Here is a 12,585-nt window from a genome sequence, read left to right on the forward strand (position 1 = left end):
GAGGCGTAAGGCCTCTGTAACTCCCTCATATATATAATAATAATAATATAATAATAATAAAATAAATAATCCTATAATAATAATAATAGCATGTTTTTGTATAGCGCTGCTAGTTATACGTAACGCTTTACAGAGACATTTTGCAGGCACAGGACCCTGCCCCGTGGAGCTTACAATCTATATTTTTGGCGCCTGAGGCACAGGGAAATAAAGTGACTTGCCCAATGTCACAACGAGCTGACACCGGGAATTGAACCAGGCTCCCCTGCTTCAAACTCTCAGTGCTAGTAAGTGTCTTTACTCACTGAGCCACTCCCTCTCCCTCTCTCTGACCTGCTCTCAACCGGGTCTTCGGCGTCGCCATGGCAATGTGGCAAGCTGGTAAGGAGGGGGGGGGCGCGTGGGGGGTGGCGGGGGAAGGGGGGGTAGAGCAGCCCTGCTCTACATCATGATTTTGCTTCTTCCAATACAAGGCAAGACTTTGTTGATTACTTCAAGTGCAAGGTGGAATCTATCTGCAGAGCAATCCCCTCTGTTCCTTCCACACCCATACTTCTACTCCTACTATATGTATATTTCCCAATATACCACTTCCATTGTAAGCTCTTTGGTGCAGGGCCTCCCTTCGCCTTATCTTGTCATTTACAGGCTGATCTTATTTTGATATTATAATTTTGTAAAGCAATGTGTACACTGTTGGTGCTGTAATTAAATTATACATACAGGCAGTCCTCGGTTATCCAACAGAACCCGTTCTGGAAGTAGCGTTGGATAGTGAAACCGTTGTAAAGTGAGTCCCATGTTAATCAGTGGCGGTGAGCGTTGGATAACGCATTCCGGCGTCGAAAAGCAGCCCATAGGGTTGCATTGTAAAGCGTTGGATATGCCATTCGTTGTAAAGTGAAACGCTGGTTAGCGAGGACTACCTGTACTGTATATACTGCTGAAGTCATATTGTTTATTCCAGGGGAGCGCAATCTTTTTTTCCCTGCGCCCCCTGCCGGCTGTCCCCCTCTCTCGCGCGCCTCCTCCCCATAACCCCGCTGCATCATTTGACTCCACGTTGCCATGGCGACGTTCTCCAGAAGCCGTCTGACCCAAGATTAGTGAAGTTTACAGAGGACTTCACCACTTCGCCGGCATTTAATTGAAGTGCCTTCTTGAAGCGCCGGGGCCTCTGTAAACCCTGCACCACCCGCAGACAATCCACAGGCGGCAAAGTGCAGCGTTGACGCTGCTACATTTTGCCGCTACAACCGAAAATGATATTTGGGGCTGCAGTCACGTCACGTGAGCTGGTTCAGCGAACCAGTTCGGTGACACGTTCGCCCCGCCCCCTGCCACACCCACAAACACCGCGACCCAACTCCTGCTGCCAAGTCACAGATCGCTGGGCTGCAGGAGCACGCGGGGGAGGCACGGACAGACGCTCGCGTCCGTAGCATCCACCCTGAACTCGGCCTTACTGGGGCAGAGAAGCTGGCCACTCCCCAGATATAAAAGTGTGATTCCATGCAAATTACAAGGAGTCCCTGTCAGGATGTGTGTGCTAGCAGTCCCTTGGATGGGAGCTGGTGCTGCCATGACTCTGGTTGTGTCAGGGGCAAGGCTGACTCCTCCTGAGTCCTGTCCTACCTAGGGGGTGGGTGAGAACCATGGGTGAATATACTACAATCTGAGGCTATCCAGTTCCTGCTGAGGCCTACCTGCCCAGGGAAGCGTGAGGATCAATTACCTTAGGTATCAGTTCCTGCCCAGGAAGTGGTGGATGGTATATTGCCAGGAGAAGGGTAAGCAACCAAGGCACGGATAGTTTCCTGAAGCAAGCTGCAAGGTATTCTCTTACTGGGTTATGTAGGGGGAAATTTCTCTTGCCCAGAAGGAAGCTTTATGTTATGTACTGATGATGATGATATCAGGAACCAATAAAACCTGTTCAATTATACCGTTCCTGGCACTCCTGAAGTGAATTCCTTTGCTACAAGTACCTGTGAGGGGTGAATCCCTGCCTCTGGCTGGGCCTTTGCAGGTGGAGGCGCTGTACCATTATACTCCAAGACAGTATACGCGGTGGCTCAGTCTCCAGATTTACCAATAGGTGAGCACCAATAACATCTCCTAACCATATATATCCTGCCCGAGTGGATAGGGGTGTTACACTTATCATACTGCCTAGCTCAGTTAAGTTTTCCTGACAGTTTGACAAAATGTTACCAGTTGAATTGTTTTATGTACAGTATTTTTCCTATTGTTATAAATGGTGCTTTGTGTATTGTTGACAACTGTTCAATTGTTTTAGTGCCCAAATTTGGCCACGGGCATAAGTGGAGGGGCTTTAAAATCTCCTACCTCTGGGAGGTGAGGGGCTAAGAATGGGAGTATGAGCATGACCAAAATTACATAGCGCTATATAGTATTTTGCCACTAGCGTGCAGCGGTGTTTTTACTTTATTGAGTATGGCAGAGGTTCTCAACTCCAGTCCTCAAGAGGTCAGGTTGTAAGGATATCCCAGATTCAGCACAGGTGGCTCAGTCTTCAGCTGAACCACTGATTGAGCCACCCATGCTGAAGCAGGTATAGCCTTAAAATCTGACCTGTTGGAACTTGAGATGAGAACTTTTGGCATAGGATATTGGATGCCAAAAAGCTGTGGATGTTGGTTCAACATTAAACAGTTGTGAACTGTTGTTACACCTGCTGTACAGGCCAAAGTTTCTGAATGTCTCTCTGCTATATCATCCTGGATGGCCCTACGCTGCGTTAAACTAACATGTCAAAAACAGAGCTCCTCATATTTCCTCCCAAACCTGGCCTTACTACCTCCTTCCACATTACTGTTGGAAGTACCATCATTCACCCAGTAGCACAAGCACACTGCCTAGGGGTCACACTCGACTCCACTCTCACATTCGCCCCTCACATTCAAAAGGTAGCTAAAACCTGTCATTTTTTCCTCCACAATATTACAAAGATACGTCCTTTACTCTATTGCTCGACTGCAAAAACTCTGACACAGGCCCTTATTCTCTCCCATCTCAATTACTGTAACCTCCTGCTTTCCGGCCTTCCTGCCCCTCACCTGTCTCCCCAACCATCTATCCTAAACGCTGTTGCCAGGATCACTCTACTCTTTCCTAAATCTGTCTCAGCGTCTCCCCTGCTGAAATACCTCATCTGGCTTCCTATTAAATCACGTATCACACACTCAATTCTCCTCCTCACTTTTCAAGCTTTACACTCTTCTGCCCCTCCTAACATCTCAGCCCTAATTTCTCGCTATAAACCATCCTGACTCTTGCGTTCTACTTAAGGATGTCTTCTCTCTGCCCCTTTTGTATCTAAGGCCCTCTTCTGCCTTAAACCTTTCTCACTGACTGTCCCACATCTCTGCAATTCCCTTCCCTCAATATCCGACTCGCAGCCTCTCTATCCACCTTTAAAACCCACCTTAAAACCCACCTGCTTAACGAAGCATATGAGTAGCTCTGCTGATACTTTACACCTCCATACATAAACTTTGGCCCCTTGCAGACGCACTTACCAGATTGCCCTCCTACTGTCTCTGCACGTTCTTCCTACCTACCAATTAGATTGTAAGCTCTTCGGAGTAGGGACTCCACTTCATAAATGTTACTTTTATGTCTGCAGCACTTCTTCCCATTGTGTTATTTGTATTATTTGTTATTTATATGATTGTCACGTGTATTACTGCTGTGAAGCGCTATCTACATTAGTGGCGCTATATAAATAAAGACATACATACATACAATAAGATCTCTGGGGATTATTGCCTTCAACCCCGAAGAATTAGCCAAGGATGTCACACAGTACATAGGATAATAAATGTATACAACTTCAACATAGATAACAATATAAAAAATATATATATTGCACGCATGATTTGCGCCAGGGTTATTGTAACATTGATGTTGCCCCGTAACATTCTTTCCCGTAACATTCTTTCCCGTAACATTCTTTCCCGGAACATTCTTTCCCAAGCATACGGCTCAGAGGAATGAGAGGAGCGTGCTTACCTGAAGTTGCTGTTGTAGATCTGGAAAAGCCAGAGGAAAGGTATTCTTCGTGGATGATTCATCTAAAAAGTAAAGATTTTTTTTTTAGTAGTAGTAGTAACAATGCTCCAAATGATTGTCTTAATAAATGTTTAAATAATGCTTTCCACATTTTCCTCTTCCTTCCAAGTTTACTTTTTAAAAGATGGTGTTATTATTCCTATGCCTGTTCCAGTGTTTGTTTTCATAATCCTGCAAAGCTTGTTGCATTTAAGATTGTGACACATTTACAGTTGTTGTGAGATTAGGTCTAAAAAGTAATGCTGAAAACAGGCACTGTCAGCCTTAGAAATGTGCAAAGTTATCTCAGTCCAATTTGTGAATGTGTGTGTGATTTGATTCCGAAATTCAAGTAAGTGAAAAGCTTGGGAAACATTATTTTTTCTCAAAGTTTAAAAATCTTAACTAAATGTTTTGTGTGTTTTTTTCTTGCTTAATAGACCATTCACCACTACAGTGATATTTTCCAAAAGTTACATAAAATATACAAATATATCGTTGTTGTAGAGGTAAACTACATTCGTTGAGTACTGAGGAAAAAGCGATGATTTGTTCATCTTGACATTATTTCAAAATCATACTTTAGGAATTTTATGTTTTGGCAACTCTGAACGATGACAAAATAAGCACTTACAGTAATGAGTTTTTCAATAGAAATATCACGGAATTACACGTCAAAATCCATTTAATAAATTCTACCTCTACCACGGGCTATATAATCCCTGAGTAATCTGTTGGGTTTGGGTGATTTTGGGTAAACTCTTAACAATTTTGCCACATTTCCAAAATCTGTGAATGTTCCAAATTCATGTAAAAGTGCAAAGCTTTTAATCAAACCTCCGGTCAGCTTTATTGTGCAGCACCAACCTCTTGATTTGGGGGGAGGGAGGAGGGAAATGTCATCTATGTAACATATACAGTAGTTTAATAATATATATTTTTTATTATTATTTACTTGCCAGGTAATATATATTGCTATGTTCAGGCCATTTTCAAGAATACCACAAATTATATGACAATCAACAATAACAATTAAGTACCGTGTAGATATCTTGATTTCTTAAGCAACAAGTAGCCTATTTAATCTATTTGGCTAATGTGCACAGTAACGTAAAAGTATAGAGTAAGATTAGCAGTATATGGTACATAAAATTTCATGTTTAATTAATTGTTCTATTTACAAGAACTTACACTGGTACTGTAACTGGCTTCCTTAGAAAGAGTTGACCATTCTTAATGTAACAACTTAACTTATTAGTGTTAAGTAAAACGTAATGCTTTTATTTTCTTCTGGTCTGCTGATGTGTATCATCTACTTATGCATCGCTAGTGAATGATGGCATCATACTTACATTGCAAACAATGAACAGAACAAAAACAATTCACCTGAAAATGTGTGGGTTGACAGTTTTTATCACCAGGAGACATTAGACAAAGATTGTAGAACCCTCCCTCCTCCCTAAAGTATTTGTTTACACGGAAATGTTAAAAGTTAGTAAACATACTTTAAACTTGTCTGCTTTTCTTTTTATTTAAAGGGTTTTAACCAGCGACATTTAACCTTTTAAACATGCAACTGTAGTTAGTTCATTTTCCTCCTAGAATGGATACAAGCAAGGAGTACCAAATTGGGGTCCAAATGAGCTGAAAGACATTTATAAAAACACAGGGGGATGGGAGGGAAAACTAATCTGCTACTGTTATATTAGGAAAAAACCTTGTTTTCAAGCAGATTTAAGCATTGAGCTAGATAATTTGTACATGAGGAAGACTAGTACCCCATTGCATATTATGGCATGTTGTTATTGGCAGCATTGTGTGAGATCAAATCCACACTCGGATTCATCATATCAGATAAAGAAAGACAAGCAACTTTACACAGTGCAGTGGATCAAGGTTCTCCAGCTTCATCCTCAGACATATGTAAGAGGAGAGCAAAGCAAGAGGAGAGCAAAGCAAAGGCAGACCAATATATAGCAGGCAACATTAATACTTCTGTTTATATATGAATATAAATGGGAAGAAGGTGGGAACAAGTCGATTAGAAGAGGACTAAGCCCTAATGGAATCTTCAAAACTGAAAGTGGACAAGTGATGGGGGCCAGGGAGGTGCTGGCAACACCTTTAGCAGAACTATTTAACCAGTTACTATTAAATTGTGTCGTTCCAGATGATTGGAGCAGCGCAAACTTTGTCGCACTTCACAAGAGTGAACGCAAGAAAAAGACAGGTACAGTAACTAGTGAGCCTTACATCAGTGGTTGAGAAATGAATGGAAACACTGTACTGTTGAATATCTAGAATCCAGAAATGTACCCAACCCAGGGAGCATGCATGTACCGGGTTGAGATTCTGTCAGAACATCTGTCTTTGTTTAACTGAGTTTCGAAGGTATTATTTATTTTATTTATAAAATGTTTTACCAGGACAAAGTACAGTGAGAGCTCTTGTTTTCAAGTATGTCCCGGTAATAGATCAGGGTGGAGTTGTACATGGTGCTTACCTAGATTTTAATAGGTCTTTTGGAATTTCCTCTCATAGAGGACTCGTGAAAGTTACAGTGCTTGGAAGTGGATTCTCAGGTGGTTGAATGGATAAAGATCAACAATCACCTCTATGCTGATGACACACATTTATCTTTCAACCCTTGACCTGACACCTGCTGTACAGACCAAAAATGTCTCTGAATGTCTCTCCGCTATATCATTGTAGTTGGGCCTCCACTGACTCAAACTTAACATGCCAAAGAAGGAGCTCCTCATACTTCCTCCCAATCCTGGCCCTAGTGACCCCTGCTGCATTAATGTTGCCAGTACTATCATACACTCAGTATCACAACCATGCTGCCTAAGTGTCACATTTGACTACTCCCTCACATTCTTGTCTCACAAGACTTTTGTTTTTTTCTCCATAACATTGTAAGATTGCAGCCAGGGTGAAGCGAACCGCTCATGCTCGGCGCAATTAGATTGGTGACTCTGTGTGCACTCATCCAATGTGCGGTTGCGTGCTCGTGCGCGTGCACATGTCCATGCTGCTTGGCGAGACAGACAAATTTGATTTGGCTACTTGCTGATGCGTCACGTGAGCAGTTCGCCCCAATGAGGGCGAACCAGCTCTGTGACATCACAGCCGCTCCCCCACCCCAGCACGCCCCCCTTCGCAGGCAACTAGCTGGCCAGGAATCACCCGGCTAAGCAGAGCGCATGATGTCACGCGCTCGAGCGCCAGCGCGCACGCATCCAGCCTGGCCGCAGCCTAAAGATGCGCCCTTTCCCCTTTTGCTCTACTGCTAAAACTCCAGCGCAGGCCCTCATTCTCTCCTGTCTCGACTATTGTAACTTTCTGCTTTATAGCCTTTCTGCCTCTCACCCGCCTCCCCACAATCTATACTAAACACTGCTGCCAGAATCACTTTACTCTCTCCTAAATTTGTCTCTGTGTCGATTCTGCTGAAATCCCTCTCCTGGTTTCCTATTAAATCCTGTATTACTTACAAAATTCAACTCTCTTATAAGGCTTTACAATCTTCTGCCCCTCCTAATAGCTCAGCCTTAATTTGCATTGTAGAGGATTGCGCCATAACAGGGTTGAGCTATACCACTCTATGTAAAAAAAATGGTAGCATGGAAAAGGACACAATGTGTTGATAGCACTTATCTAACAAAGGATTCTAAAAGAGGTCTATCTCAAATGTTGAGCATGAGTTTGGATGTAGCAGTAAAGTAAACTTTGCATGGACCCATAAGAAGACTCTGACAGAAGACTTCCTCCTCTGTGCTGCACCTCTCTGCACCAAAGGGACAAGATGGAGGGCCCCAGTCATTTGTTAAGTTAGTTCTGGTCATATATATATATATATTCTTATAAACTAAGCACTATTTGAAGAAAGGAATTTGGTGGTATTCAAATCTGATACAGAACTCCATACCTTTGTACAGTATAACTGTTTTGGACAAGTAAACGATTTCACAGCCTGTAAGAATTTAGAAATGAATACCCCAAACAATTGCAAATGCGGACACAATGATAAGGATCTAAATAGACCAAATACCAACCACCTTAGTGGGGTGAATACTGTAGTATGATCCTGAGTACTGAAATGACTGGCAAGTGGCAACAATTACAAACCAATGCCTTCCAGGCCCCTAAAGCACTAATGCACCCAATATCTTCCTTGCCAGAGTGTCGCTCTTGCAGCTAAGGGATTAATCAGATATTAAACTATTTGGAGGTGCAGAATAAGCAACTCACATATTTTATTTATTTATTTATAAAATATTTTACCAGAAAGTAATACATTGAGAGTTACCTCTCGTTTTCAAGTATGTCCTGGGCACAGAGTTAAGACAAATAATACATGGTTACAAATACAGTTACATAAATGAGCAGGGTTATACATTATATACAAGACATTGCATGCACAGTTAAAGATAATTTTTATTATGGGCGTATGAAACAGTTACAGACCAGATTAAAATGTGAGACAGCCTTAGATTTGAAAGAACTTAAACTGGTGGTGGATGTGAGAGTCTCCAGTAGGTTATTCCAGTTTTGGGGTGCACAGTAAGAGAAGGAGGAACGGCCGGATACTTTGTTGAGCCTTGGGACCATGAACAGTCTTTTGGAGTCTGATCTCAGGTGATAGGTGCTGCATGTGGTAGGGGTGAGGAGCTTGTTCAGATAGCTGGGTAGCTTGCCCATAAAGAATTTAAAGGCAAGACAGGAAAGGTGAACTTTGCGCTTAGACTCGAGTGATGACCAATCTAGTTCTTTGAGCATTTCGCAGTGATGTGTGTTGTAGTTGCATTGGAGAACAAAACGACAAATTGAATTGTAGAGGGTGTCAAGTTTGCCAAGGTGAGTTTGAGGTGCCGAGCCATATACAATGTCTCCATAGTCAATAATTGGCATTAGCATCTGCTGTGCGATACGCATTCTGACCAGGAGACTTAGGGAGGATTTGTTCCAGTAAAGTACCCCTAGTTTGGCATAAGTCTTGGTTATCAGGGTATCAATGTGCATCCTGAATGTTAAGTGGGAGTCAAACCATAAGTCCAGGTATTTAAAACTAGTGACAGGGGTTAGGGTGGTGTTAGCGTTGGTTCTAATCTGGAGCTCAGTCGCTGGAAGCTTTAAAAATTTGGTCCCAAATACCATTGTTACAGTCTTGTCAGTGTTTAAAAACAGTTTGTTTTGGGAAATCCAGTTTTCGAGTCTCAAAAAGTCAGACTGAAGTATGTGTTGAAGGTCAGAGAGGCTATGGCTGTGTGCATATAGGATTGTGTCATCTGCATACATGTGTATTGAGGCTTCCTTACAAGCTGTGGGAAGATCATTAATGAACACCGAGAAGAGTAGGGGCCCCAGAACAGAGCCTTGCGGGACACCACAGGTGATATCCAGGGGGTTGGAGTTAGAGCCTGAGATGGACACATGTTGGGATCTACCTGATAGTTAGGACTGAAACCAGTTTAAAGCATGCTTCCCTATTCCAGAGATCTGGAGTTTGTTTAGCAGGATAGCATGATCAACTGTATCAAAAGCCTTTGAGATGAAAGCCAGATTAGAATTGGCTAGGGAAATTTGTCTTGGTATAGTAATTGCTTAATTGGGAGTGGACACATTTTTTCATGACTTTGGATAGAATTGGGAGAAGTGAGATTGGCCTGTAGTTTGAGACAGTGTTTTTGTCCCCACTTTTGAATATTGGGACAACTCTGGCAGTTTTCCAGGTCTTAGGGATATGGCCTGCAGACAGGATAGAGTTGACTATGGAAGCAATTGGTTTGGCAATGGCTGGGGCACCAAGTCGTAGGAACCTAGATTGTAGTAAGTCGGGTCCACATTGACTGCTTAGTTTTAGTTTGAGGAGCGCTTGTGTAATCACCTCTTCAGATACTGGGCCAAATTGAAAATTGTGGGCAGTGTTGGGAGGGGGTGGGGCTATGTGGGTACTCCCAGGATGAGATTCAGGTTTGTGATTTGGGCTGCGTTTCGCTAATAAGTTAGTGGCATACCCCACAAAGTAATCATTGAATGCATTTGCAATGTCAATGGGGTTTGTCAGAGTAATAACCCCCTTAGTGATATTACTTGGTTGTTGATGGTTTGAAGGCTGGAATATATTGTTGATAACCTTCCAGAAGTTAGCTGGGTTTGATGTATTTTGGTGGAGATTGTCTGAGAAATATTGTGCTTTTGCGTGCCTTGTTTGCCTTGTGCACATGTTCCGCAGGCATCTGTAGTGATTGAGATCCTTGGTAGTGCCAGTTACTTTGTAGCTTTTCCACAAGGTATCCCTGAGCTGGTAGAGTGCAATAAGGTCAGTTGTAACCCATGGAAGGTGGGCCCCCCTACCCTTATTTTGCATAGTGGAGCATGGGTAACGCAGAGTTTTAAGAACTCTGATTGGAAATAGTCGAGCGCAGAATCAGGGTCGGGAATTAAATCGATTCTGTGTCGTGGGCAGTTGGTAAGGTCATCCAGAGACTGTTGTGGGTTAAAGTTTTTAAATGTTCTAGTGAGGAGAACTTTAGGGCTTGAATGGGGCGGTTTAATTTTTCTTACACAGTACACTATTGCATCGTCACTGAAAATATCAGGAAGGATGCCAGAGAATTGGATTCTGCTGGAGTTTGAGGAAACAATCCAGTCTAGCAAGGAATGGTTATGCGATTTCTGGTTTGTCCGTGTGGGTTGCGAAATGAGTTGCGATAGGTTAAGTGACTTGCGTTGTATCTGGATTTTGTGGTTTTATGGGTCATGCCAAATTAAGTTGAAATCCCCAAGAACTAGCAGCTCACTCTTCTCATTCAGAGAGGAAATGGAACCAAGAAACTGGGTGGTATCAGTCAGGGATTGTAGAGGGGCTTTAGGGGGGCGGTAGATGCCAGCGAGCAAGATGGGCTTAGAAAAGGGGAGGCAGATTTTGCAAACTAGAATTTCAAAAGAGGGTGGGCTTGGGGGGCAATTTAACAGTGTAAATTGAAAGGTATCTGAAATAACACCCCTCCTCCTCTCTTTGACTTATCCTCTTAAAAATGGAGTATCCCTGAATGGCGATATTAGCATCAGGGGTTTTAGGGGTTAGCCATGTTTCTGTAAGAATGATGGCTTTGGGTTTATGCACAAGGCACCATGCCCTTAGTTCGTCCAGTTTGGGCAGCAGGCTCTGGATATTTATATGGGCGACAGAAAGCCCTTTTTGGAATTTAAAGATGAAATTCTTATGGGCATGGGACAGAGCTGAAATGGGAGGACCTGGGTTAGGTTCAATATCACCTGCTAAAGAGAGTAATAGTATGAGTTGAAATTTGGGTAGTTGTTTGCAAGTTGTACATTTGTGGTGTTGGCCATTAGAGTGAGCAGTGGTTGGTGTGCTAGTTTTTAGAATTCTCCACCAACATTCAGTAGATAGTGCAAGGCTTTTGAGTAGTCCAGGGTGTATGGTGATGTTGGGTGTGGGCCAGGAGGGAGGAGTTTGTAGTGTATAGAGGGAGTAACGTCTCCATGAGGCAAGGAGAAAGAAAAAAGTTAAGATATATAGCAGGTTCATTATGCCAGAGGTAGGCAGTGCTGCATGGAGCTGTTGTGAGCAAAGTGAGTGTGTGCAGACTAAACAGCAGGGGCGTGCCTGTTCCTTGTCAAATGTTTTGCTGCATTGCAATGCTGGAGTCAATTCAGGGTTTCAGTGGGCTGAGTGGGTGTGGGAGGTATTTTGTGCAGTCAGTTTTGGGCGAGGCTGCAGTGAAATAAGTTGTAAATATGTGCTTGCATTACTTCTATTAAACTACCTCTTTCCCATATTGCAAACACTGAATAGGAACATACTGTTGGAATCACTCATACAAGAGTATTAGATATCTACACCTTGAAGATGAACATTTTACCCAAGTTACTTTATTTTTTCCAAAGTCTCCAGATTACAAAATTATCAGAGACCTGCAAAACAATTTTTTTTTGTACATTAAACCGTTATCCCCAACCATTAAATGACATCTCTTGTCTAATCCCTCCAAAATGATTCCGCTATGGAATAACCCCAATTTTTCACCAGGAATGCAGGCAAAATCATATGAGAATTAGAGAATAGCAGGTATTAAAGATGTAGGAGAGTTGTTAAATAAAGAAAAACCTCTTAAATTATATTTTTCACAGAAAACCTTGAAATCTATGTGTTGAACCTCAAAACAGGTTAATTTCAAATATATACCTGGAACTAGAACCCTCAAGCGAGCTTCCTTCACACAAAATATATGACCCAATGGGAACAGGATTGCAGGCTTGACATAACAAATTAGGACTGGAGTGACATACAGTATGGGAAGGAGCCTCCAAAACCTGAATATGCACAAACATACTGTAACAGAAAACAGGTACAAAGTTATGTTTAGGTGCTACCTAACCCCAAAGATATTAAGCCAAATATACCCGGGCACCCCAGACAAATGCTAGCGGGAATGTGGTTTAACGAGAGACATGGTCCATATCTGGTGGACCTGCCCACAA

At 42.6% G+C, this 12,585-nt stretch overlaps 1 protein-coding gene across 6 annotated transcripts in view; it reads right to left on the minus strand.

Moving 5' to 3' along the window:
* The window catches only part of MAP3K7CL (MAP3K7 C-terminal like), a 75,359-nt gene that overhangs the window by 14,182 nt on the left and 48,592 nt on the right, over window positions 1–12,585 (minus strand). For 5 of the 6 annotated variants that reach the window (XM_075593916.1, XM_075593915.1, XM_075593913.1 and 2 more), the window contains exon 3: window positions 4,036–4,097. In XM_075593916.1, coding sequence (XP_075450031.1) covers window positions 4,036–4,097 — 62 coding nt within the window. Of the gene's footprint in view, window positions 1–4,035; window positions 4,098–12,585 lie in introns of those variants that run through there. The other variant, XM_075593918.1, reaches the window with a different exon arrangement.

The sequence above is a fragment of the Ascaphus truei genome, chromosome 3 (assembly GCF_040206685.1).
Source record: "Ascaphus truei isolate aAscTru1 chromosome 3, aAscTru1.hap1, whole genome shotgun sequence".
NCBI classification, from domain to species: domain Eukaryota; kingdom Metazoa; phylum Chordata; class Amphibia; order Anura; family Ascaphidae; genus Ascaphus; species Ascaphus truei.